The 26,428-nt window shown below is 37.4% G+C and overlaps 1 protein-coding gene across 1 annotated transcript; it reads right to left on the bottom strand.

Moving 5' to 3' along the window:
• Positions 1–1,449: 1,449 nt before the first annotated feature.
• RGS13 (regulator of G protein signaling 13) lies at positions 1,450–17,252 on the bottom strand. Its single transcript, XM_049770772.1, has 4 exons — positions 17,188–17,252; positions 13,619–13,680; positions 3,225–3,391; positions 1,450–1,635 (listed from the first exon to the last, which is right to left on the bottom strand). Exons 1-4 carry the CDS (start codon positions 17,250–17,252, stop codon positions 1,450–1,452), a joined length of 480 nt encoding a protein of 159 aa, XP_049626729.1.
• Positions 17,253–26,428: the final 9,176 nt, after the last annotated feature.

Genomic DNA, 26,428 nt, shown 5'->3' with positions numbered 1-26,428 from the left:
TTTGGAAGACTGTACCTGACAGTGCTGAGGGCTGCTTAATCCTGACTCTGCATTCAGGGATCACTCTTGTCAGGACTTGGAATACCATATGGGGTGCCAAGGATTGAACCCAGATTAGCCTTATGCAAGGCAATCACTCTGCCCACTGTAGTATTGTTCCAGACCTGCAATGTATTTTTATAGTAAAAAATATTAAATAAAATTTTCCTATAGTTAATCTTTGAAAAAATACTATTACTTATGCAGGTACTTTTTTTTAAATATTGAAAAGAGGAAATTCATTTTTGTGGGACATGTGTTTTATGCTATAGGCTGAATAAAGTAGGGAAATACAAAATTTCTTTCTTGATTCTTGTGACAAATTTTGCAACACTACTGTGATAATAAAACTAAAGTATTTTAATAGAAAAATGATTTTACTGTGCCCTTAAGAAAGCATATTATAAGTGTTGGGGCCAGTGAGGTGGCGCTAGAGGTAAGGTGTCTGCCTTGCAAGCGCTAGCCAAGGAAGGACCGGCGGTTCAATTCCCCAGCGTCCCATATGGTCCCCCCAAGCCAGGAGCAATTTCTGAGCACTTAGCCAGGAGTAACCCCTGAGCGTCAAACGGGTGTGGCCCAAAAAACCAAAAAAAAAAAAAGAAGCATATTATAAGTGTTTAGTGTTTATATTTGGGTTGATTATCAGATTCATGATGAAGTCACATTGTAAGAAATAAATCCTTAAAGTATATGTACCAAGATTTCTACCCTTACAGCAATATGGAACAAACAAATTTCTTATGTTTTTACTAGCTTAAATTCATGAGAAATTCTTTATGTAAAGATATAATAAACAATTTTAATAAAAATAATAGAAAATTTATATGATAGTTATTAATAACATAGCTTCCACACTATTATGTATAATACAATTGATTTATGGGACCCAATTTTCTCTACTAATTAAAGAAAATTTCCACACTGTCTATAAATATCTATATATAACATATAATTTGTATTTTGTGAGCTGTGCATTATAACAGCAAGATTTAAAGCAAACAAACAAAAAATACCATATCATTTAGTTGCTTATAACAGTAAAGCTTTATAATTCTGTTGTTATGAGGATTTTCCTTTTTCTTACTTATAAAATGACCAAATATGTGCTCCACAATTAATATTATCTATGGTTTTTCCCATGTCTCCCCACATATATTTTTAATTAAAAGATCAAAGCAATACTTTCAATTGTCCATCATTGATTTTAAATTACTTTTGTTTTTTGTTTGTTGGTCACACCTAGCAATGCTTAGGAATAGCTCCTGAATTTTCACGAAGGAATCACTCCTGTTGGTGCTTAAGGGACCATATGAGATGCCAGGGACTGAACCGGTGTCAGCCATATGCAAGACAAACACTATACCCAGTGTACTATCATCCTAGTCCCCCTATTAAATCTTGAAATGGTAGTCAGGAACTGTTGTTGGACTGAATATTCTTCAGAAGTTTCTGGTACATTTCTGACTTCAGAAACCTGGGATAGGAATCCCTCTCCATGTGCATATACACTATTTTTTGAGCCTCTTCAAAACACATTTGAGTGGCTGCTTGAATATTCTTGGTAACTGTTTCTCTTGTCGAGCTGTCAATGTTAATCTGAAAAATGAAGATATAGATGCACTATAAATATATGTAGCTAAAAATATAAATATAAGACATAAATGTGTAATTTATCCCACCACTGTGAAACAGCGTAGCATTTCATAGATAGCTAGGGAACCATATAGATTGCTGGAGATTGAACCCCAGTCAGTTTCTTGCAGGGCAAGCACCCTTCCAAACATCTCTCCATACCAAATTCTTTGTTTCTTTGAAATGAAACATCCTTCTCCACATCACTGATTAACTCAAGCCTAGGGAAGTGTCAGAAACCCACTGTTTACTAAGGAGGATGCAAGTGGTTTTCAGTAGTCCAACAGAAAAGGAAGTTTAGGAGATTCAGGTAGCTTAAAGGAAAAGGGAAGTTGGTGCTATTTAAAACTTTAGCCTCCTTAATGGTCATAAATGTTGATTTAATTGAATATATATAGACTCAGAAATAGGAAGAAAGTGAAGGGAAGTGGAAAAATATAGGGAAGAAGATGATTATTTAAACAAACCAGGAATTTTCCAGATCAGACATTTGAAGCCCATGTCAGCGACATGTGACTGACTCCACTTACAGAATTGCATTTGCCATCATCTGGTCATATGTACTTAACCTGGAATTTTTCTTCTTGTCTGTCTGTCATGTATGAGATCTCCCACAGGGCCTGCTTCACTCATGGTTATTTTTAGTAGGTTATCATGAGTGATGGACAGTGATGGCAGCCTGAATGTTTGCTGTTGTGGTGGCACAACTGCCCAGCACTTTGAGGATGCCAACATGCCTGTATGCAGAATCCTAGTTTTTTCTAGCAGAGGACTTTCCAGCACTTCTTTATTAGGGAGAGGGTGGCTCTTAAATGCTTGAAAGTTCTAGGGGTTCTTCCTAACAATTCTCACCAAACAGTGGTTCATATTGAGGACATTCAGGTTCCAGGATTACCTAGGTCATGCCTATTGGTTTTAGGGGCCTCCAAGAATGCACCTGGCCAACCTCCAGGAACTATGTAGTGCTGGGGCTTGAACCCGGGTCAAGCATATGCAAAGCAAGAATCTTACCCATCGTACTATGCCTTGGCCTCTCCAGCAACTCTTTCATTAAAAAACAAACAAACAAAAACAATGGTTGGGAATTAAGATAGTTTAATGAGAAGAGTTATTGGAAGCTGCTGCCATCATCTGAATTCTGAATTAATCATATCATGTAGTGGGACACTAAAGAAGACAGTTAAATTCAAATAGAACAAAATCTATTTTGTTGGGGCCGGAGAGATAGCATGAAGGTAAGGCATTTGCCTTTCATGCAGGAGGTCATTGGTTCGAATCCCGGCGCCCCATATGGTCCCCCGTGCCTGCCAGGAGCAATTTCTGAGCCTGGAGCCAGGAATAACCCCTGAGCACTGCTGGGTGTGACCCAAAAACCAAAAAAAAAAAATCTATTTTGTCAAGTAAGCTGAGTTTGGTTGAATTTTAGCATTATCAGCATTACCAAAGCTAGTGGAGTGAGAGAGCTTGGCACATGGGTGTATTTCATTCACAGTGGGGCTAGCCCAGGAAACTTGAAGTAAGTCCCCTTTTCCATCATTGTCACACATGGTTACCTCTCGAGGGGACTGTGGCTGGATATAGATCTTATAAAGCTTCTTTGCCTTCGAAATTCGGCTCCACCTGGAATCAATTTTCTTATAATTTTCACATGCCATCCAGAATTTAATATTCTCATCGCTGTGCTCCATCTTTAGGTATGCTGCATAAATGATGGGGCCATCTAAGAGGAAGGGCAGAAATTAGTTAATTTTTCATGGATTCCAAATCATAAAATCACCTTGGCTATTTTGAATGCAGGTTAGAACTAGTCTAAAGCAAAGCTTCTCAAATAATTTATCAGGTAAATATTATCTTTCATTCTATGCATACACGTATGCATAGTATCGCTTGGGTTTATATATGCGAAATGTTGTTTGACAGTGCCAGTCACCACTGAGGTCATCCTTTCATTTCTTTATTTTAAAACCTCAGAGCATTTTTACCACCAATATGAATGAGTCTACAGGGCAGGATAGCTTACATCCAGGAACTAGAGATATCATTTAAGTCAAATTATTGCACAAAATTTAGGTCATGAAATGAACATAAAAAGAATCAAAGACCTCACTCCAAATTAGAGGGTAGAATAAAGTTTAGAATCTTCTGTTTGGTTTTAAACAACTCTCATTGATACTCTGGAGTTGCTCCCAGCAGTTCTGGGGCATCAAATTCAGAACGCTTGCATGCAAAAATATACCCCAGTCCCATGAATCACCTATCTGTCCCCATGTCTTAAAATCTAAATTTACAGATAAAGTTTGGAAGGAAAAACCTCCACGCTAAGTAGGAGTGATGCATTGATCAGGTTGAGAAAACTCCATGTTTCTCAGAACCAGCATAAGAAAACTTGGTGAAAATTTTAAACTCATGGTGTGTTTCAAAATGAAGGACCAGGCCAAAAGAAATGGAATTAAAGCAGCATTTACAATTATCTCAGAATGTAGAAGAGGACAGTGGAGATGGGCAGGACACCATCAGATGACATGGGGTTAGAGATGGTTATCCACAGCTCTGGACTTGTGATGCCTTTTTGGAGTGGGTAGATAAAAGAAAACATGGAGGATCTTTCTTGATTGTTAAACTTTTACTTAAAGTGCTAGTATATGAAGAAGCAGGTAAGTTGAATGCTCCCATTAACAAAACTCATAGTATAGTAAGCAATAAATGTCCTTGGAAGGACCAGATATTTTCAAGATTTAAGACATACACTCTGAAATAAATATTTAATAATAAATAAATATTTAGAGAATCAGGAAGCTTCTCATCCTAATCAAGAAATTGATGGCTAAATAAAAAAAAACCAACAATGTGGCTTTTAATTGTAATAGAAATGTGTCATAGGCATGTTGAAAATGTGGCCACTTAGACATCGTGAGCATAGAAATATGACTAAGAGTATACTGGTTAGTGTTATTCATTGTTACATTTAATAATGCTACTCAGATGGAATGGCAGAAGTGAGTAAGACCATAGTTCCTGGATCTTCAAGTAAGATTTTAGATTTGAGTTTCCTAGTACTAGAAATCCAGACTCTGTGACTCCTTGGCTTTATTGGCTCTATCAGCTCTAATTCCAAAATTAACAAAAAAAGAAGGTATTTTGCATTTAAGAGAAAGAACTCAAATAGGGAGTAGATTCCTTGTAAGAAGTCATTGGTGTTTGAAGAAGCTGAAAATCTACAGTTAATATGCCATCCTGGTTCTACAAAATTTGAGAAAATGTAGCTTCAAATCATAGGGCGTTAGATGGTTCAAAAGTATCATTAGTTGAGAAGGCTCTGGAATGAGAATCTGTGAATAGTTCCTAGCCAAGTGAAAAAGATGCAATAGAGTGCAGCATATATAAAAGTGTATATGCAGCATAAATAAGCAATGTAATGGATTAGGTAATCTTACCAAATGGGGTGGATATATGTTAATTTTTATTTCAGAGTAGAAGAAATTTTCACATCAAGCTACTTTATAGTATGACTTACCTCATTTGCAAGCATAGAAGTCTGGGGCCAGAGAGTACATAGGCTCAGAGGGAAAGATTAGAGAAGACAGATGTAGCAAACCCTCCCCTCAGAGAAACAGCTGAGTGGGTAAGGAAGCCAAAAAACAAAACAAGCAAAACCAAGGAAGCTTACATTCTGGGAGTATAGCATTGAGCCATTTTTTTCCTGGTTGGCCTAAAATCACTAGGAGGTTCCCCCCATGCTCTCAAAGAAAAGATATTTATTCTGGATCCAAAAGTAAATCTGGTAACTAAGAATCATGTACATGCAGAGAAAGAGAATTGCACTGATGAAGGAGGGTATTCTGTTTATGACTGAAACCCAACTACAAACATTGTAATCATGGTGTTATAATTTATTAAAAAATAAAATAATTTATTAAAAAATAAAAAAACTTGCCAGTATAACAAACCCATTTTGAGTTTATTAAAAATAAATAAAATAATAGCAAATAAAGAGCCAGAAATAAAGTAAATTAATAGAAAATAAAATGAAACACCAAAAATAAAAATCTACAAACCCTGTAAAATGAAACTTAGTCACTGGAAGTTTTAGAGTTGGCTGCAGTGTGTGTGTGTGTGTGTGTGTGTGTGTGTGTGTGTGTGTGTGTGTGTGTGTATTAGGGATAGGATATGATTTGGAGACTAGTGAAAAGAATTTCAGAAGTCCAACCATGACATATGGAAATGCTGTAATTGGTCACAAACTTAGAACCTTGATATGGAGGCTTGTTATATTGCTCTCAGATATCTCCTGGACTTCTTGATGGAGTATTACATTGTTGTCTCCCACTTATAACTCCTTTGCCCATTGGGCCCATTAGGTTGTGTTAGAAAATGAATTATGTGCACAATACTAATTTGAGTTTCCTAGTACTAAGTTTCCTAAGTCTGAACTATGTCCAAGATCAGGCAAAAACCTTGAGGGCCCCACTGCTATGGTCATTGACTTGCCTCTGTGAGAAGAACATGGTCTGGGAAAAGGTCTCCGTCAGCCTCAAGGCCAGAATGAGGAACAGGGAAGAGAGGCAGAACTGACCGCATCCTCATAAACTGAAAAAGAAAGGAATCTTTCTTGTTGGCTAAGGGACTCTAATGTCACAATCTTCTAGAAACTGACATGGCCTATTCAAACATACCTCATGTATCTGAGAGGATGCTGGTATAGAGATGAGTAGATTCTGTAGAGTCCTGGCTACATCAAACTAATTTTAGTTTAGTGTGCAACTGAAAGCACATTTATTTTTGAAGTGTCCCAGGAATCTTAGCAATTAGCAAAGTCAGAACTGCAATGCTCACTTCACGCAGACAGCCAGGGAATGGGAAGGTGGAAAGGGCTCTTATAAGCCTGGCATCTGGCGGCTGAAAACTATTCTGAAGCTTGAAATGTGGCTTGTTCCAGAGCATTGCACTCAGGAGCCAACGATCCAGCCTGAACAGAACCTGTCAGACAAACCACGCGATTGTTCATGAAGTGGAGAGGATGAGACACTCTGGTTTATGGCCTTTCTCTTGGATTCCTCTTCTTGAAGAATGAGAGTCGTGCCCTAGGGCCTCTCTAGCGTGTCATTTTTGTGTAAGTGAGTCACCTAACGGGGCATTTCTGAGGCACATGAGATGACACATGGCAGCATCTTGGTGCAAAAGGGAAGCGTGATTCCTCTCACTGAATCATATGGTGGTGCTTCAGTGCCCGCATAGTTTGTCACAAGGAGGCTTGCTCTTACCCCTACCCTCAGGCTAAATCCTCCAGCTAAATTCTCTTGCAGTCTTCAGCAATGTTCCTTGAGCAGTTTTAAATCTATTTTTTTGCACCTCTGGGGAAACTAAATCCATAACTTAGCCAGCCTCTGTGAAATTTTAGAGTAAATCTTGTCTTCTATAAAAATTTTATGTTTTAGCTCCATGGTTATTTATCACTTCTGTTTTTTGTTTCCCCTAACTTTTCTTGGTTGTGTTAGTATAATTGTACCAAAATATCATGGGTTTATAAATGCAGAAAAATTGTAGTGACGATAATAATCCTTGTTATAGCTTGATATATTTCTTTTGTTCTTTCAGTCCTTTGTTTATATTCACTTTCATATTGAGCTAATATTTATTCATTGGTACAAACAGATACCCAAGTGCCTTAATGAACGTACACTGTGAATGCAATCTTACATCTCATTTTAATATTTATTGACAGGTAGCAAAATTTTGGTTTTTTAAACATCACACACATCTACTACAGTAGTAGTATTTTAAATATTAACCTATTGACTAGGTCAAATATTGACTTGTCAGATTTGTTCTTCTTTTGTTATAGATTTTTCTACAATAAAATATTTAGTTTATTAATCTTAGATTTACAAGCTTTATAAATTATAAATTATTTTCCTAGAGTTAACTTAATTAAAAAAACTATATTAGAAATCTGAGGTGGATGATGTAATACTTTTGGAGGTTGCTTTACAAATGATTTCCTGATTATTCATTCCCAATATCAGTGAGCAATATTCACTCCACCTTTTACAGCTCACATTCAGAATCCATGACTTGTAATTGCTTCCCATGTACTTCCAAATAATTAATGCTTAGACATTTTTTCCATATTACTGACTGGTTCTTTCCTTTCTGTGAATTTCAAACTTTTTCCTTCTGCATTGTTACTCTGTTCTAGAAATTTCACATCTTTTTATATCTGTACTATTGATTGATTGCATGATTTGTTCTTTAAAATATTATTTATGATTGGAGGGAAATATTCTCTAAGCCATCTCATCTGAAAAAGTCTTAGTTTATCTGACTCTGCCTTCAATATTCCAGAGCAGTTTTACTAGAGGGAAATTTCAGAACACTGGCTACAAGCCTTTGTAAACTTTCACTCTTTGCTCATTATCCTTATGAGTAAGGGTACCTCATGGTAAGGGTCATGGGCATCAGAATTGTTGGCATACAGGACTCTCCATCTCAAGTTCCACTCTCTATTATTTCTGCTCACAGATCTTAAACATTGCTGTTTCTGGTGGAATAATGTCATTCTGCTATACAAGCATTCCTTTGCCTAAGGTCTTTATACCATAATCTAAGTCTGCTTATGTATCTCAGTTTATGGAAAAAAATTTAGTACTTCTCTTTTCCGGAGTAAATACTTTGTTCCTTGATCATTAGCACCTCTTACACAGTTATTTTAATCATAGTCCCAGACAGTACCACAATTTACTTCCATTACTGGCTTCTGACTTTCTCACTCACCTACAGATTTTGAGAGTTAGGATTGCAGTCCAGTGATTTTCATATGCAGTACCTGCTATCTAACAGGGCTAGTTTGTTGCCTTGTTGGGCCAAACTTTTGAGTTCCTATTATAGTAAGCTTTGAGATTTTTGTTTGTTTATTTACTTATTTATATGTGTATGTATATTTTGGGGAAACATTGAAAGTATTCAGAGCTTACTGCTGGCTCTGTGCTCTGGAATCACTCTTAGTGAGTTCAGGAAACCAGATGGATGATGGGGACTGAACCTGGGTTAACCGCATACAGGGCACATGCCTTATCATCTGCACTATGTAGGGATCAGCATGCACTCAGGGGACCATGAGATTTATGGCAGGAGAAGAGTGCATGACATAAGCCAGGAGATGATCTTCTGCTGGTTGTTAGCTGAAGTTATAATCGTATACCAGTCTAGTTGACACGTCCAGCTGACACACGGTGAAGGTGATCGTTTTCAAAGGCACAACATTTGCAGTCCATTCAAAGATAATTTGGATCAAAATTTAGAATAAATTTCACAAGACTTTTTCTTCTCTAGTTCTACTAAATTTAATAATCTGAAATACAAATTTCTGTAAGAGGTAGCCATCGAGGTACCCATTGGAATTTCCATTTTTCATCTTAAGGATGCTTATATTTCAATAATCTGTGATGTATTTAGTATTTAAGAAAATAATGTTCACCAATCTTCTAATATTGACTAAACATCTTTTCTGACCTACTAAAAACCATTATTCTGTGTCCTTTTAAATATATTTACTTTTTTCTTTAAAACATAGAGGTTGACAGACTTGGTAGGCATCTTTCAAAGCAATTTTTACACCTAAAATATCTCTTGTTCTACCTTATCATTTTAAATATGAGCATTTCTGGACCACATCTACCCAGCAGTGCTTAGGGATTACTCCTGGTTCTGTGCTCAGGGATCACACCTAGTGGTACTTGGGATACTGTGTGTAGTGTCAGGGATTAAACTGGGGTCAGTCAACATGCAAGCCAAGTATCTTATTCCCTGTACTATCTCTCTTGTCCAGCAATATTCAGCTGATTATTTTCTTGAATCCCCTTTATCCACAAGGAAATTAAATTTAAATATATTGCAATAACTATGACTTAATGCCTCCTTAGCAAATATCTCCTAATCCAGTTCTGCCCATTTGTACACATTGATACATTTTCTTCTTGTGTGGGTTTCTGATCTGCATGTTCTATGGACCTGCGTATTTATTCAGGTAGAACAAACCACCTACAAATCTTCACAAGAAATTCATTTTACTAATATCCCCAGTAAAGTCGGCACAATTTATTCTCTGTCACATTTAATATTTGCTGTTCTAGTTTAATATTTCTAATTGGATAGTCTTTACTGTGATTCATTATTTTGTTTCCCCTTTGTTATGAAATGGTTGAATTTTTGCATGAATTTCAGAGTGATTCAATTTCTCCTAAGATTCTTGCCTTATTATTGCTGATTATTTATGAAGAACAGAACACTGTCTTCCTGTTCACCTATTTTGTATAAAATTTGCAATTTCTTAGGACACAAGATCTCTTAATTTCTAGTTTCAGCTAAGCACCCCACTTCAGATCATTACCAATAAATTAATTTACTTTTTTTGTGAGGTCCTCCAGACTGGCACAGAGCTTATTACATAATGTTAGTTGGGCTTGATCCTTCCTCTGCAGTTTCTGCAGTGTAGTGACATGAAAGGTAAGTAAGGAGAAATGTGTGGCTTGTAGGGAATTTTATCTTCTATTGAGAAAGCAAATGTGAAAGAACCCAGCTCTAATTTGCAGCATAATCTGTAGTGATAAAACAATGGAAGAAAAGGGAAGATATTTCTGAGAGGTTTCATGGGAAAGGTGGAAGTGGAAATGCAGGTTCAAGGCAAACTAGCTACAGGAGACAGTGACGACTGAACCAAAGCCTGAGTCACAAAATCCAAAAGCAGAAAATGAAGTGAGAGTGGCAGGGCAGGCTGTATGAAGGGGCAGAACTGGGTTCTGCTTTCAAAAGTCGGTCAGGCTTGGGCAGAGAGAGGCCTATATATGAGCTCAGGGTTGGTGAATTTGGAGGTAGATAGCAGAGAAATAGAAGTTTTTTTTTTTTTTTTTTTAAATCCTTTTCTTTTCTTTTCTTTTCTTTTTTGTTGTTGTTTTTAGTTTTTGGGCCACACCCGTTTGACGCCCAGGGGTTACTCCTGGCTATGTGCTCAGAAATCGCTCCTGGCTTGGGGGACCATATCGGACGCCGGGAATCGAACTGCGGTCCGTCCTATGCTAGTGTTTGCAAGGCAGACACCTTACCTCTAGCGCCACCTTCCCGGCCCCGAGAAATAGAAGTTTTAATCAGAGACAAGCACTCACTCACTAATAGAAATATGTTACCCTGCACCTAACTGTGTCCTACATGGAGCTGGATGCTTTATAGTAACTTGCACAATAATACTGAAAAAGCAAGTGCTTTGATACCTATTTTTTGGGGAGGTCACACCCGGCAGCGCTCAGGGGTTACTTTTGGCTTTGTGCTCAGAAATTGCTCCTGGCAGGCACAGGGACCTATATGGGATGCAGGATTCTAAGCACCGTCAGTCCTGTGTTGGCTGCGTGCCAGGCAAATGCCCTACTGCTGTGCTATCTCTTCGGCCCCTTTGATTCCTATTTAGAGGTCAAGAATATGCAGTGTTAAGGGGCAGACAGATCTGGGGTGGTGGTAAGAGGCAAAAAGAAAAAAAAAAGGCAGGCAGATTTGGAACTGTTGCTCAACTTAAATGGCAGAGGTTTGGATGAAGGCCAAGAAAAGCTCCCCTGAGAGCATTCTCATTTTATAAATGTCCAGAAAAGTGTCCCCTGAAATGTGAGGAAGAGGTAGATTTTTATTTCATGGTAGGAACATCTCAGGGAAGCCACCTGGCACAGAGAGAGTCAGACCATGAAGCTAAGAATGGAGGTGTCAGGTAGAGTTTAGGAAGTATTGTCAACTGGAGCTGTTTCTGCACAAGTAGGAGACAAGCATTCTTTAAGAGAATGCATCCAAACTTACTTCCTAGTTTAAAAGCATCAGTTAAGGCAAATAAGAAGGAGGAGCAAGTTAGCAATTCAACATTGCCTTAATGAACCAGTGCATGGAGTAAAAGAAAGTCTAGGATCAGACTTCCCCCCAATTTGCCAAAGATTGTTGATTGTGCATACATATAGAGCACTTTCTAGACTCCTTAAGGAAAGTGGCCTGCAGAACAGGAGGAGTTTGGACCTAAGGTTCTTAATACAAGGTGGGTTGTATATGGCTCAAGAGGAACAGATCAGGGATCATCCAGAGGTTTAAAGACCAGTTTGCAGAAATAGAAAGATTCTGCTTCCCAGTATGGACAGTGTTTAACTCAATCACCTGGGATAACTGCCCTGGCTAAGCCATTGTTTATTCTTTTTGTGATGTTCTTAGTAGGTCCTTGCATAATTGATTTCCTTATTTACTTTATTCAGGCACACATATTTGTAGCTAAGATGCTTGTGCTAAGGTCCCAATATGTGCCCATAAGCAGGGACAGGGACAGGGAACCTCAAGTAGAGTCAAGGTCCATAAGAAGAGGAGGGTATGTGGGGTCCTGGGTTCTGAACAAGGAGGAACACCATTTTGTAAGGATCACATATTGTAAGCCACATGGTAGGCTTTCTCAATCCTATTTCCATTATCACTGCCCCAAGCTACCTGGCCATACTATGTAGTTTATCTGGAAAGGACACAAGGGAGTAGTATGAAGGTACCTTAGACAAAAATACCAATCATTTTAAAGATTGTCAGAAGCTAGAATCTCCCTATATCCCCTCTCTATGTTAATCTCATTCATGACCTTAGACATGGTCATCTTCTTTGAGGATGGCCCTGATCTGTCAGTATGAGGCTTGTGGCTAACAGAATAGTTTTTTTAAGCTTAAAAATAAAAAGAAAATCAATAAAACTGATGAACTTAGCCTTTGAGTTCTTCCTCTCATTTGAGTGGTCTCAAATAGGGCAAAGATATATATAGATATGCATATATATGACCTTATTTTATGCTGTTTTATGGGGCTTCCTAAGCAGTGTTGAGGAGGCCCAGAAGCCCTATGGCTGAGGATGAGACTAAGCTAACTGGACTGTGCTATAGAGGAAGTCACCAGGTGACCATGCCTTCTGCTACTGCTGTTTGTGGTGGCAGAGAACATACACTATGGCGATTGTGGTCTGCCTCCCTGTCAAGAGGAACTTGGAGACATATTTCTGTTCCTCTTATGTCAGCCAGGGAGAAAACTTAAACATGGCAGATACCCAGGATAGGTGTCACAGGAATGATCTGAATTGATGCCCTACCGTCTTTTATGAATGAAACATCAAGTAGCCCAACTAGATTCCCCATAGTCAATAGATGTACATAGGTGAACCATTCACAGGGAGACTAACATGACACCTCAAATGAAAAGAGGAATTGAAACAAAAATTTAAAATCGCTGTTTGGAACAGACAGTACTAAAAAATTACATGGAACATTTTCAGCTAACATGAGAGTTTTCTCTGAGTATGCAGAGCAGTTTCTCCCCTCTACTTGTTTACTTGCATTCATCATTTTCTGCATCATCTCCACTAAGCCCCACACAAACTCCTTCCTACATCCACTGCTACCATCTTTCTTTTATATCATCTGGATGGTAATACATGTATAGAGACTTAGTCGAAGCACCCCTGATAATGAGAGAAACAAGCTTTAAAGAAAGTACCCAAGCTGCTAGATTCACACTTATTTTTACTTTTTCAGGCCCTGAGAACAGCAAAGTATTCATTTTCCAAAACTCCTAACTTCAGAAGAACTCACAACAGCAGCACCTTTCAGTACGTGTTACTATTTCAGCATATTTTCCCAGGGATTTTACACATCCACGTGTGAAGAATAAATATTCACAACGACTAACTTTGTTTTAATTAACACCAAAGAAAATAATGGAGCTTGATGCAATCAGCTATTTTCAGGTTTTCCTTTTTTAACTGGGGCAGTTGCTTTTTTTGAGGGCTGGGGGAAGAGTTGCTCTCTTTCACTCCTCCCTCCCCTACTCTACCACTTTTTCTGTCCTAGAATAAAACTGGCTCCTTATTCAAAGTTGCCAGGGCAACTCAGGATACTCACATTTGGTTGTCAGCAACTTGTCAAGAGACTGGGCCCACTGTAAGACCTCCTCCAGGGTGAGGCTTGGGGAAGAAAAGAAAAAAAATGTTTGCACTTACACATTCTTAAGATTTTGCTGTGCTAAAATAGAAATATACTCTCTGAAAACAGTACTCAAATAGAGTTGGACTTTTGGGGTGGGTTTGGATAGAAGCTCTTCTTCCTGGCAATCTTTGTCATTTTTTTTTTTCAGTTTTCAGTTGTTTCACAGAGACTACACTCCATGGTGTGCTAAGGCCATTCGATAGATTCTTGGCTAGGCTTGTGTTGGGTTATTTGGGCCTGTTGAGGACCTGGGGTCTCTAATGCTGGGTTGAGAGCAGGCAGTTCTGATTTACCTCAGGGCCTTGCATGTTACTCGAGCCATGTCTCTATTCCTTCATTTTCTTTTTCCTATGTTGGAGGTGTTCCTAGCAGGATTGATGATTTAAGGTTTTTTATTTTGGGAAAGTCACACCAGTGATGCTCAGAAATTATTCCTGGTTCTGCTCTCAGCAATTACTCTTTGTGGTGCTCAGTGGAGCATATAGGCTGTTGGAACTGGAAGCTGGGTTGGCTGAATGAAAGGCAAGCATTCGAACTACTGTGCTATCTCTGTGGTCCCAGGACTGATTTAAGTGCCAATGCTTGGCAGTGTGAACTGGACAGTCTACAGTACCAATTTGGAAGTGTCCAGGGGACATATGATGCCAGGTGATGAATTTGGCACCTCCTGCATTCAAGGCATGTTCTATAGCCCTTGACCTAACTCATCAGCTCTTGTTTTATTTTTTTGGCGGGGGTGGGGTGGGGTGGGGGGGGAGGGCACACCTGGTGACTCTCAGGGGTTAATCCTGGCTATGCACTCAGAAATCACTCCTGGCTTGGGGACCATATGGGACGCCAGGGAATCCAACTACGGTCCGTCCTAAGCTAGCTCTGTGCCACCGCTCCGACCCCTTCTTCTTTTAATCTATTTTATTTTAATTTTTTTACTCATCAGCTCTTATTTTTATCTTATTTTTAAGAAGAGATAAAAAGAATGTGAACTTGAAAATATGATAGAATAAACATAGAAAATATAACTAACATCTGATTAACTCCTTATTTCACATGACTAAAAGTAACATTTTGAGTTGCTGCTTTTGCGTCTTTTTAGTATTTGCATAATTATGTTTTTATCAAGAAGTAATGATAGATTTCGTGTACGTTTGTTAATGAGTCTTTAAATCCACTTTTGTTTTTCTAATTCTCTTGCTAACCAGTTATTTTAAATTATTATTATACATTTCTTTTTTTATTATACATTTCTAATTATTGTTAGTCACTATTATTCAGCCACTATGGAATGTTCTTTAAGGGAATGGCTCAAAATTTATATTATTATTTTTCTTTATCTTAACCAAAAGTGGTTAAAATATGGTTAAGGCTTTCCATACCCCCACAAGACATTTCCTTCAGAGATCTTTATATATAGAATAAAGTTGGCTCAAAGGATGATACTTTTTAAGACTCCAAATACACTTTTGCCCATTTGCCTAAAACTGATGATAAATTATGAACTAATGTCTCTAACAAAATTGATCATTTATCTATTAGAATATTGACTTTTATTAACAAAATCTCTTTTTCATGCTTTCATAGTCAAGTACATTAATAACACAAATTAATAATCACAAATGTATCTATAACTCTGTATCAGTATTTTTCAGTATACCCCTTTTTGGATCCTGTGGATGATTTTTATTTCTAATTAATAAGTGTGACCAAAATGACAATTTACATTTGCATTAGTCTGAAAAGGCATTTGTATAATGAAAATAGCTATGAAAGATACAGATTTTGAGGCATTTTGCCTTTTCATTTTGGTAGACTCTGTGGAGAATGCGGTGATTATGTGTTCTTACATATAAATCACCTTTCCAGAACCAGAGATATTTTACAGGGATGACGATACTTGCTTTGTATGCTGCCAGGCCTGGTTTAACCCCTGACTCTGTGTATGGCCCCTCACATTGCCAGGATGACCACCTAAACACAGAGCCAGGTGTAGCCTCTGTTCACTGGTGAGGCCCTAAAATACCATATTTTGCTTTTATTCATTGTCATGTATTCATTGTCATGAAGTTTATGATGAATCATTAATTTTTGTTTATTTGTTTCTGTGGTCACTGTTTCAGCAGTGTTCAGGGCTTACTCTTCTGTGCTCAGGAATTTGGGTTTTGCACTCAGGGACCACTCCTGGCAGGGCTGGGGGACAGTACGAGTTGCCGGGGATCAAACCAAGTCAGCTGTTTCTAAGTGCCCTGCCTGCTGCCTGCTGCACTATCACTTGAGACCCCTAAGTTGTCAGTGTTCATGTTTTGATATTTTCATGTACTAAAAGACAGAAATAGATACAAGTGAGCACTGTACGTTTTCTAGGCCTGTTATATTTAAACCACTAATTAGTGCTAAAGGAACAGTAGCTGCATTAGCAGGTACTTAATATAATGAAGAAAGATTAGTCCAAAAGGTTAGAAATAGACTTGAATATGGAAACATGTTGAGAACCCTAAAAAAAGACCAATATCGCCTGTTTTCTACAAATTCAATGAGCTCTGACCAGTTTGAGGTGGGCTGTGTGCAGTAGAATGGAGGCTTAGCAGCTGCTTAAAGGGTTTCCACAGAACATTTCTATGAAGTGGGATCTGACTCAGGTGCTTTTATTGGAACTTGAAAAGAACAGTGACCTAAAAGAACCCTCTGGCTAAGTGAAATGACCAGTGCTTGGCCGGGTTTCCTTGTGCTTCTCTGCTTCAACCATTCCCATTTTATAGCCAGAATCAACTCGGGGTCTGGGATGAAATTAGATATTGGTGCTGGTACTTGTTGGCAAGAAAAATCTTTTAATATTTTAGATTCATGAGATTCAAGGAAATAGATCACAATGCCAGGAGCTCTAACTTCAGTAGGGGAGATATGGGGGCTCCTCTACAGGGGCGGTAGGAAATATACTTGTTCATTTCCTGGGGGTGGGGGTGGGTCTTCGACCTGGGAAAATTCAAATGGTTTGTTAACATTTGTAGGCATGACCAACTTTATTTTAATGGTCACTGTTTTCATTCTGATGGCCACATTTTACCTATGGTAAGCTGTAAAAGCTAGGGAACTTGGGATGTATTGGGTTATTGCTTCTTGTACTAGAGAGGAAGGAGTTTGGTGCATTGTAAATGAGGTGTTTGAGACATGAAAAATCTTTTGAATAAAATAATCTCATTTTAGCAGAAACTATAATTTTTTCTAAGTCTAAGAATATGTATATTTTACTAAAATGTTAACTTGATGAATTCTCAGGGGTCAACCATGCATGGTGAGAAAGACAACCTTTATATAGCATATGAATACTCTTTTGTTGGAATTACTCATGTGTAATCCACATCTGTATCATGGGTATATGCAGACTTTACTTTATGAGTAAGCTATAGCTAAGCAAACACTTAAAATATGTACCTATTTCTCATCTAATAAATATGCTGTAGTTGAGCTACAGAAATGGAAATGTTACTTACTTTGAAGGGGGTCTCTTTGATTCAACTCTGCACCTTTTGCAAATCCAACAATTCCGCTTGCTCATTTTTCTAGAGAAATACAACATAAACGATATAATTTTAGTCATTGAAAATAAGCACATGTTAAATTCAGCTGTAAAGGCACACCTAGTTTTAAAACAAGAAAAATAAAGACATTTTTGAAGGAATGGAATGTAATCATTGAGAGAAGAAGAAATGACTCATTTCATAAATAATTTGCAGGAATATAAGCACAAAGAACTAGGGACACTGGAACCTGTCTGATCTCATCACATAATTTTTTTAAAATACAGCTTTTTGAACAAGATCTATCTATTTAGGGCTGTTCAACAATTAAGGTCTCCAATTCCCAACTTCCCTTCTGAAAAACTCTTACGTTTTGAAATATATTGACTTGAAAAAGAGTTTGTCTCTTTGTAATTAGTGCAAAGACAATGTAACTAACTAGATAAAAATAAATGATTTGGAGGATAAATTAGAGAGAGAGAGAGAGAGAGAGAGAGAGAGAGAGAGAGAGAGAGAGAGAGAGAGAGAGAGAATGTGTGTGTGTTTTTTTTTGGAGGGGCACACCTAGCAGGGCTCAGGCTCAGGGCTTATTTCTGGCTCTGTCCTTCTGGTAGGGCTCATATGGAACCATATGGGACATCAATCACTAAAACTGGGTCAGTCACATGAAAGGCATATGCCCTACCTGTCCTACTCTATGTATCTGCTTTGGCACCAGCACTTATATTTTTTTTAAGACTTTGATTTAATTCAAAATGTTTCTTAAACCTTAATTATGTGCCAGATTCTGGCTACCAGGCATTTCAGTCCTTTAACTCCTCCATCTCTAGTAGCCAGCAGTTAAAATTTCTATTATGGCATAGCTATGAGGTAGCTGTGAATTGAGGCAGGGAAAACTCAATGGGATTTAGAGGGTGAGAGAACTCTGCTATGACATAGGAGCCCCCTGTAGTCCATGCAGGAATATATAGAGTCCAAAGGAAAGGGCAACTGGTCAAAGGTCAAAAGGTCATGGTCAGGAGGAAAACAGTCACTTCATGAATTCAGAACACAGCAGAGCAATCATTCAGAGAAAAGGCTGAGAGTTGCATGAGCCAGCAATCTTGTGCAAAAATACTTGCTGCAATAGGAAAACAACAGATGAAGTTGGAAGAATAGGAAAAAACCAGCTGAGTTTAGTTGACCTCAAGCACCATCATTTATGCCATAGACATTGGAAAAACAATTGAAGGTTTTAAAATCTGAAAAGGGGTGTATTTGATACTAGTTGTGTGAGTTGGATGGATTATAGTGTGGCTGTGTAAAATGAAGGAGCTCAGTAGAAAGCGATGATGGAGTCCAGATGAAGGGCATCAGAGCCCTCAGTGGAAATGTTGCTCTAAGAGTAGACAGTAGGGGTTGATATTAGTTGCTTTGGGGGAAGAACTCTTGTAATTTGTTGGTGTGTTGAATCTGAATATGGGTGAAAGATAGGAAGTTAGTTTAGCTGACCACAAAGTAAACATATGCAATTTTCCTGAAAACCCCAAATATATACTCTGAAAACTAAACCTCAAAGAAACAGATGGTCCAGGAAGAGAATGTTCACTGAGATCCTTGAAGGAGATCTCAAACACCCTAAGTTTTAAGAGAGATTTGGAAAAAAAGAGAGTCCCTGAGGAAAATCAGATAAGTATGCTGTCCCAGAAACCAAGAAATGAGGCATGGGAAACCAATGAGTGCCTAAGTGAGTGTTAAAAGCTAAGGGGGGTGGGGGGGAGTGTGTGGAGGAATGAAGAAAGCTCAGGGTTAAAAAGTGTCCTTCATATTTGTCAATAAAAGATCATCAAACTCCTAGATAAGAGTGATTTCAATGGAGGGGTTGAGATATAGAACTGCAGAAAAAGTGCTGTGTGCCTTGCATGTCTGTCTGTTCCCCTGCATCAGAGAGGATTCCCCAAGAACTGTCAGAAGTCAGTCTTGAACAGAGCTAGGAACAGATCCTGAACAATGCTGGGAATGGCTCCTTACCCTTTTCCCCAAAAATAATGATTATGCTTTTAGTGGACTAGAGAGGTAGACACTAGATGGAAATATTGAAAACATCCACAAGAGCAGTAGGCTCCTGGACAAATGTATGATTATAGATTATGTGGAAAGGTTTTATCCCACTGCTTCCCTTAAATTAAATTAAACTTGCAGGCAGTAAATTAAATTTACAAGCAGAGGTGATTTGATCAATCTGCTGTACACATGTCCTATGGCATTATTTCTAAGGTCTACAATAAGTGATACATCTCAAGCTTGACATCTGGTGGTCATGAATGGAAGATGAAGATAGAGAAGAGGGAAAATCAGTGGACTATCAAGTTCCTCTGAGATAAGGATGATATTAGGAAGTAGAGGCTCAAACATTTGGAGAAGAGAAAAGTCAGGAAGAAAGGGCCCTTGTTTTTAGAATGGTTGGTGCAAGTGCAGGGACAGATTACAATATACTCACAGCTTTTTGGCTAAGTACTTATGGGCATTGTGGTTTATTAGACATAGTGTTATGTATCAGCCTCTACTGTGAGGAAATCAAAGAGGAGAATTAGTTTTACCTATGTGAAGCTCTAAATCAGGGCAAATATCCTCAGACTAGCTTAAGTCCAAAAGGCAAAAGAGAGTGTACAATAAAGACATGTTTATGTGTGTATTTTAGATATCTAGCTCTTTGCTATAGGTAGTAGTGATTTGTTAAGTATATAGTAGTGTGATAAAAATAAAGTTATCTGCCAGAAGATGATATGTAGCCAGTAAGAATCTTGCATTGACTGGCTGCCCATAACTGACCTTGTATATAATTGGGTCCCAAGCCAAATGAATCTTGCTCAAGTTTCCACATTCTCCATCTCTGTGATCATTTCAAGATGCACAGATTACTCAACGGCTCTCTGCTTATCTTAGCTCAGGAGGATGGCAAACAACTTCCTTCCTTCATATGACTTCTCTTTCAGTTTAGCTATTCCTTATGAAAACTTAACTTCTTCCTACCTTTCTAAATATGGTTTCCTTATCTTTTTTTTTCCCACTTGATCTATTGGAACATGCTAACTGATCATTCTGGTAATTTAATCCATGTTTTTTTTACAAACACTAGTGAGGTAATTGGTCAAAAACAGAAGTCTTAGAATACATCTCTTCGATCAGAGGCACATTGGAAGTAATTTCCAGATGCACCAAACTTTAGGGGGTTTCCATATCTCCTGACAGGTGAAAAATATTAAAATAATTATGAAAATCATTGTAGATTTGGAAGCCAAACAGATACTTGTTTGAGTTCAGGCTCTTTGTAGAGCTGAGCATTATAATTTAACTTTCAAATTCTTAGTTTCCTTTTCTCTAAAATGGAATTGTAAAGGTGGAAAAAAATGCATATATGCAAAAACTTCCCCTTCCAGTTAATCTGATCTTGCTTTTATATGTACCTGAATTCTATCTCATTGCATTCATTCATTCATTCATTCATCTATCTTATTCTATCTCATTGCATTCCTTCAGTTTTTTCAAACTTAAACTAGAGCTCATATATTTCCCTAATTAACTTCATCCATTTTTCAACATGCAGCGTATTCCCCAGAAGTCCTCCTTCTCTGTATTATTTGTTCTTTACTGTGTTTGTTTATATTGGAAGCTTACACATATCAATACCAGGCTCCCAACTTTGAAAGAAGCTGTCTCTAAGCAGGGATTTGGCCACTTTTGGGTATGCTTATTTCACAGAAGGGATGGAATTTCCAGAAAGGATTTGGTCAGAAAGGCTTGATAAGTTTGAAGGCTAGAGAGGAAAAGAAAGTGTGGAGAGCTCAACCAGACTTTGTTGCCTTCCTAACAATTCTACAAGTTGATCCCTTCAGTTCCCATAAAGAGAAGCCTGGTATGGAAAGGCCAGGTATGGTATGAGGCTGAGATTTACAAATATTCCTCTTGCCAACTTGTACCCTTCCAACCGTGAGAAGAGTTTCATCCAAATGTTACTTCATAATCACACTTAAGTTGTAGCCTTTACATTAGTATTCTAAGTCAAGCATCCACAAATTTATTAAATTATGAAATACCAAGAAATATAGTAAAAGCATCCACAATTTAAGAATATAAAGAAAGGAACATTTATAAGCTCTATTGAAGCAAAATATGAACATATCACACACTGTCATATTGTATGACATTTCCAGTTTTTCTAGTCTATTAAAAAATGAGCACAGAGTTAGGAGTAATCCCTGTGCACTGCCAGGAGTGCACTCCCTCCCCTAATATAAATAAAATAAATTGAGCTTGATCTAGCGCATTTCTCTTCTCTGTCATCACCCCACATGGAACTCTGTAAAGTGGCTCTCACTCAGAAACTAAGTGTCCACTCACTTCTCTGCACTTCTCTCTTTTATCTACTCTTCCATTTACTATCACTGAGTATTGGACTTTGTTGAAATATCATGAAACATTCCCCACTTTTGCATTGAAACTCAGAGAATAATTCACAATTATTTAATCCAGCCCCTGGTAAGTGCAAAATTTTGCTCCTAGAATTTGTCCAGCTGCCACAACTACATGATTATGCCTTACCTATTGTAGTAAAGGAACATGCAAGAACTAAACATGAATGAAAAGAATATTAAATAAAGAGAAAAGTGACAATAAAATAAAAAATAAAAGAATTTACAATAAACCAGGCTGCCCAGCTGCATGCAAGGCAAGTGCCTTAATCCTTGTACTATCTCCCTGGTCTGCCAAAGTAAATTCTTTTATTTTTGATGTTATTTTTGGTTATTTTGTTATTTCTGTTATATTTGGTATTTCAAAAAATATTTTCAAAATTTCAAAAACATGGGGCTGCACATGTGAATGATAGGTACTCTCATGCAGAGAAACTTCCTTGACCTCAAATCTTCATTTAATTTTTATCCTTCTTAAAAATTTTTTTAAACTTTATTTATTGATTTAACTAAAAGACATTTTAAGCTCTATTTATTGATAACTCAAGGGTTACTCAGGGGCACTCAGGGGATTATTCCTGGCTCTGCACTCAGAAATTGCCCCTGGCAGGCTGGGGAACCATACGGAACATTGGAAATCAAACCTGGTTTCTCCCGGGTCGGCCGCATGCAAGGCAAAAAAGCCCTACCACTGTGCTATCTCTCTGGCTCCATATTTATTTTATCTTTTGGACACCAGACTCTGCTTAGAGATTACATCTGCAATTAAGGTACACTCTTGGTATTATTGGGGACCATAAGGGAGTGAACCAGGGTCACCTATGTGCAAGGCTGCTGTACTATCTTTTGGCCCTCCAAACTTTTTTTTTTAACTTCTTGAGAAATGCATCTGGGAATTGGGAAATATGTCTGGCTACTCTTGGGTCTGCAATTCAATGCCAGAACCTGGGGATGTGGTGCTCTTCAATACCTGCAGTACTGGAGATTACCCAGTCATGTGAGCAGTACTAGGAAGTCTCCAGGAATTCACTTAAACAGAGTGGAGACCCCAGAGATGCTCCTGATTCTTTATATAGATTTGAATATCAAACTAGAATTGGCTGCATGTGAGGTTTGCATCTTTATCCTTAAACCAACTCTCTAGCCTCCAGATTCTAAACTTGTCAAGTGCAGTTCTTCAGGGTTCAAATTAGAACACCTTACTGATATATGAAGATACATTTTGTTCACAGTTAATTTCAACTAGAACATCTTCAGGGCCAGGGAGCTAATAAAGAGGTTTGAGTGTCTTGTCCAGTTATATTCCTGATCCTATTGGATTCTCCTATCCCCCTGAGCATCATCACCAAATTATTGTATAGGCCTAAATGACATTGTATCATGAGATCCTTGGTGTGGCCAAATATCACCAGGCTCCAGCACTCTGAGAACCACTTGGGCGGTCCCTGAAGAACCAGGGGAATTTGTATTATATAGAATTATATTGTATCATATAGAATGGATCGAAATTGGGATATTGACCAAGCCTCAAATCAGCGATTGTAATTATTGGGTACAGTTGATCTATGGAAAAGTTTCTTTTTTTTTTCTTTTTTTTTTTTTTTTTGGTTTTTGGGTCACACCCAGCACCGCTCAGGGGTTACTCCTGGCTCTACGCTCAGAAATCGCTCCTGGCAGGCTCGGGGGACCATATGGGACGCCGGGATTCGAACCGATGACCTTCTGCATGAAAGGCAAACTCCTTACCCTCCATGCTATCTCTCCGGCCCCTGGAAAAGTTTCTTGACCTAAAAATAAAATAAAGCAGGGGCCGGAGAGATAGCATGGAGGTAACCTATGAGCGCTGCCAGGTGTGACCCAAAAATTAAAAAATAAATAAAATAAAATAAAGCATACAAAACAAAATAGATTATTGTTTACTTCCTCTAAAATGCATATTTGCTAAGATTTCTTTAAGTGCCATGACTTAGATTTTCCACTTCAAAAGTGCTGGATTATCATTATTTCTATTTTTGTTATAACTTCTTATTTGGAATTGACTATTTTTTATAGAAAGATATTATAAAAAGTTCTACACTTTTGGTTTGTATTTTCCATACTTAAATATCTTGCTGTAAATTACTTTGTCTTTTTTATTTTTTTCTATAGCCTCCTGGCAGAATTGTAGGCATGAATATTTAAAACATAAATATTTAAAATTAAGATTTCATAGTAATTTTTGCCTCCACTGTTTTCTCCTGAAGAAAACAATTCTTTTTTCTAATCTAATTCAAATCAAGAATATATCTTCATTATGTATACATTAATTATGCATTTAATTGGATTAATATTATTCCAGCAATAATTCATTTTCTTTAGCATTTTAAGGAAGATTTTTATTAAAGTAATAGAAAACAAGTGAACTTTCCTTAAGCTAAATTTATTTGTATATTTTGATGTTTTTATTATCCTGCTAGGCTTTTAACAAATAGATTTCTGTTTAGTATTCACTTTAAAGGAATTTATATCCACTCTTAAAGGAATGTATTTTGTGATGTAGAACATTACAAATCGTTTTGAGAAATTTTCATCAATTTCATTTTAGGTAGGCTTTTGCCTTAACACATGGAAGGAATTCTTGTGTGCTTTCGAAAAAATCAAGTAATTTGTGTGTAGCTATGGCCAGGCATTAAGGAATAAATAAATTCTGTAAAATCAAGAGGATCATGGAAAAATCCACATCTAGAATCAAAATGGATACTTAAATGATAGAACTAATTATTTGTTTAACCATTATATTTGAAATAGTTTTTATAGCTTTGTTTGACATATACACACATATACATACAAAACACATGAAGTTTCTAAGAGTTTCATTGCTTACTTAGTTCATCCTAGAATTGTTAATTTTCCCCTTCTGTATTGAACAAGAACATATTTTGTATTTCCTAGTTAACCTATTTCTTAAGCACTTCTTTGTGTGACTCCCAAAATAAATAAACAAAAAACTAACAACAACAGCAACAACAAAAAACAAAAACAAAATATAATGAAAGAAACCACCAAAACCCACTGACCAAATTTTTCTTAGAAGAAACTTTCTAACTTTGCTGCTAGTCACTTATACCAAATCTACACTAATGCATTCTTCAACAAATGAGTTGAAGCTTATACTTACAACAATATCTTGTAGCTTGGTCCACCATGATAAATTTTATTTCTTCCTTGTCTGGTTCTTTTGAAATCAGGTTCTAAAACTTCATGACACACTCAGCATTTTTCTCTGGTATAAAATAAAAGTACTGTCTCTCTGGTTTAATGGGACTCTGGCCTTTGTGCAAATGTTCTGGTTTGCACACATATCTATGCAAAGGGAGGTTTTGTTGAATATGTAAAATAGCATGGTTAGAACTCCAGTGCATTGCTGATAAAGTGGTTTTATCTAACATTATCTTTCTATCCAATGTGATCAGATGATTAGAAGTTGCATTAGCTCTTCATGTAATATTCAAACTTTAAGAATTCATTTTTCTAGCTTCAGATAATGTAGAGATTAAAGAACTTAAAAACAGAGCTAAAGATCATTAAGTATGCTTCTACTGCAAATATCTGCCATCAAACTATTGAGATAAATGTTTCCAATAGTTAAATTATTAGATTTATTTTAACTGGTGGGTCTCAACAGGTCTCTTTTCAGTTTAACTTTTTAAAAAGAGAAACCTTTCCAGTTTCTTCAGCCTCTCAGAGGTCAGTTTCTTTATCATTCTCCGGTTTGTTAAAAAAAAAAAAAAAACCATGTTAAAATCTGAACGATTTTAGTGTTACAGATTTGGACTAATTATTGCAGAGTGGTGAAATTGCTAATGCCCTTCTCCTGTGTTCAGTTCAAGTGTGTATGTGTGTTTGTGTGAGTGTGTGTGTTTGTGTGTGTGTAACAGAGTCAGGGTGTGGAGGTCGAGTTTTAGAAGCCTAATGGGGTAGAGATTATTTTTACTTGCATTTATGATGCTCTTTCAAATCCAGAAAAAAAAATAATACATCAAGCTCAGGAGAACAATTTGGAACTAGAAAATGTAGATGTTAGAAATCTCGTAATTGAGAAGAGGTCATTGTAGTATAGGAAGAACAAGTTTTGCATTAGTTAGAAGGATCCAGATGGTTTGCTATGACCCTAGTTGTTCAATTTCACGAGGACCTTAGAACATTTGGGAGTCTCTCCAGGCATTACACCTTGGTCTGGGAATGTTACCTCTTCCTTACTTATTGGGTTCAAAGAGAGGACAGGAAGATTCTGAGAGTGAATCCTTCTGAGAGAACCAGTATTAACATCTGCTCAACAGAATTAAACACGAGTGTCTTCCTAGGGAGAAAATTTAGGGTGGAAATTCATAGAGTGAGTAGGTAGAAGATGGTTGAGGAAGAATTTCAGAACAAGAGCATTCATGCAGATACCTAGTATTTGTTATTTCTTGGCAAGGGCAGTAAATCTAGTTAATTAGACCAAAGCAATGTAGTCCTTGGTATATGGATGTATCAGGCTCATTAGGAGAAGCCTGACCAAGAAGTAAGCTTGGTGTTTTCATTGGTGCAGTTGGGAACAGTCTTCTCTTTGAAAGTCTCTTTCTCTCTGATGAGCTGAAATCTGTTTACTCTTGAGCTCTGTACTCTACCAGTTAAACTATGTCCAAAGTAACACAAGTTCAAATGTCCACAATTCAAGAATATTAAGTATTTCTCTATGGTAAAGTTCAAAATGCCTTTTTCACAAAATCAGACTATCAAAA

This window comes from Suncus etruscus, chromosome 3 (genome assembly GCF_024139225.1).
Source record: "Suncus etruscus isolate mSunEtr1 chromosome 3, mSunEtr1.pri.cur, whole genome shotgun sequence".
NCBI lineage: Eukaryota > Metazoa > Chordata > Mammalia > Eulipotyphla > Soricidae > Suncus > Suncus etruscus.
Note: the sequence above shows the minus strand (reverse complement) of the source record. Positions and strands in the feature narration are given on the sequence as shown.

Bases quoted from the DNA above. Each gene is read 5' to 3' on its own strand.
- RGS13 (XM_049770772.1), bottom strand. From the start codon at position 17,252: ATGAGCAAGCGGAATTGTTGGATTTGCAAAAGGTGCAGAGTTGAATCA. The intron at 13,681-17,187 runs GTAAGTAACATT...TTCTTCCCCAAG, and splicing joins TCAAAGAGACCCCCTTCAAA to CCTCACCCTGGAGGAGGTCT. The intron at 1,636-3,224 runs GTAACCATGTGT...TTCATTTTTCAG, and splicing joins AGCCACAGTCCCCTCGAGAG to ATTAACATTGACAGCTCGAC.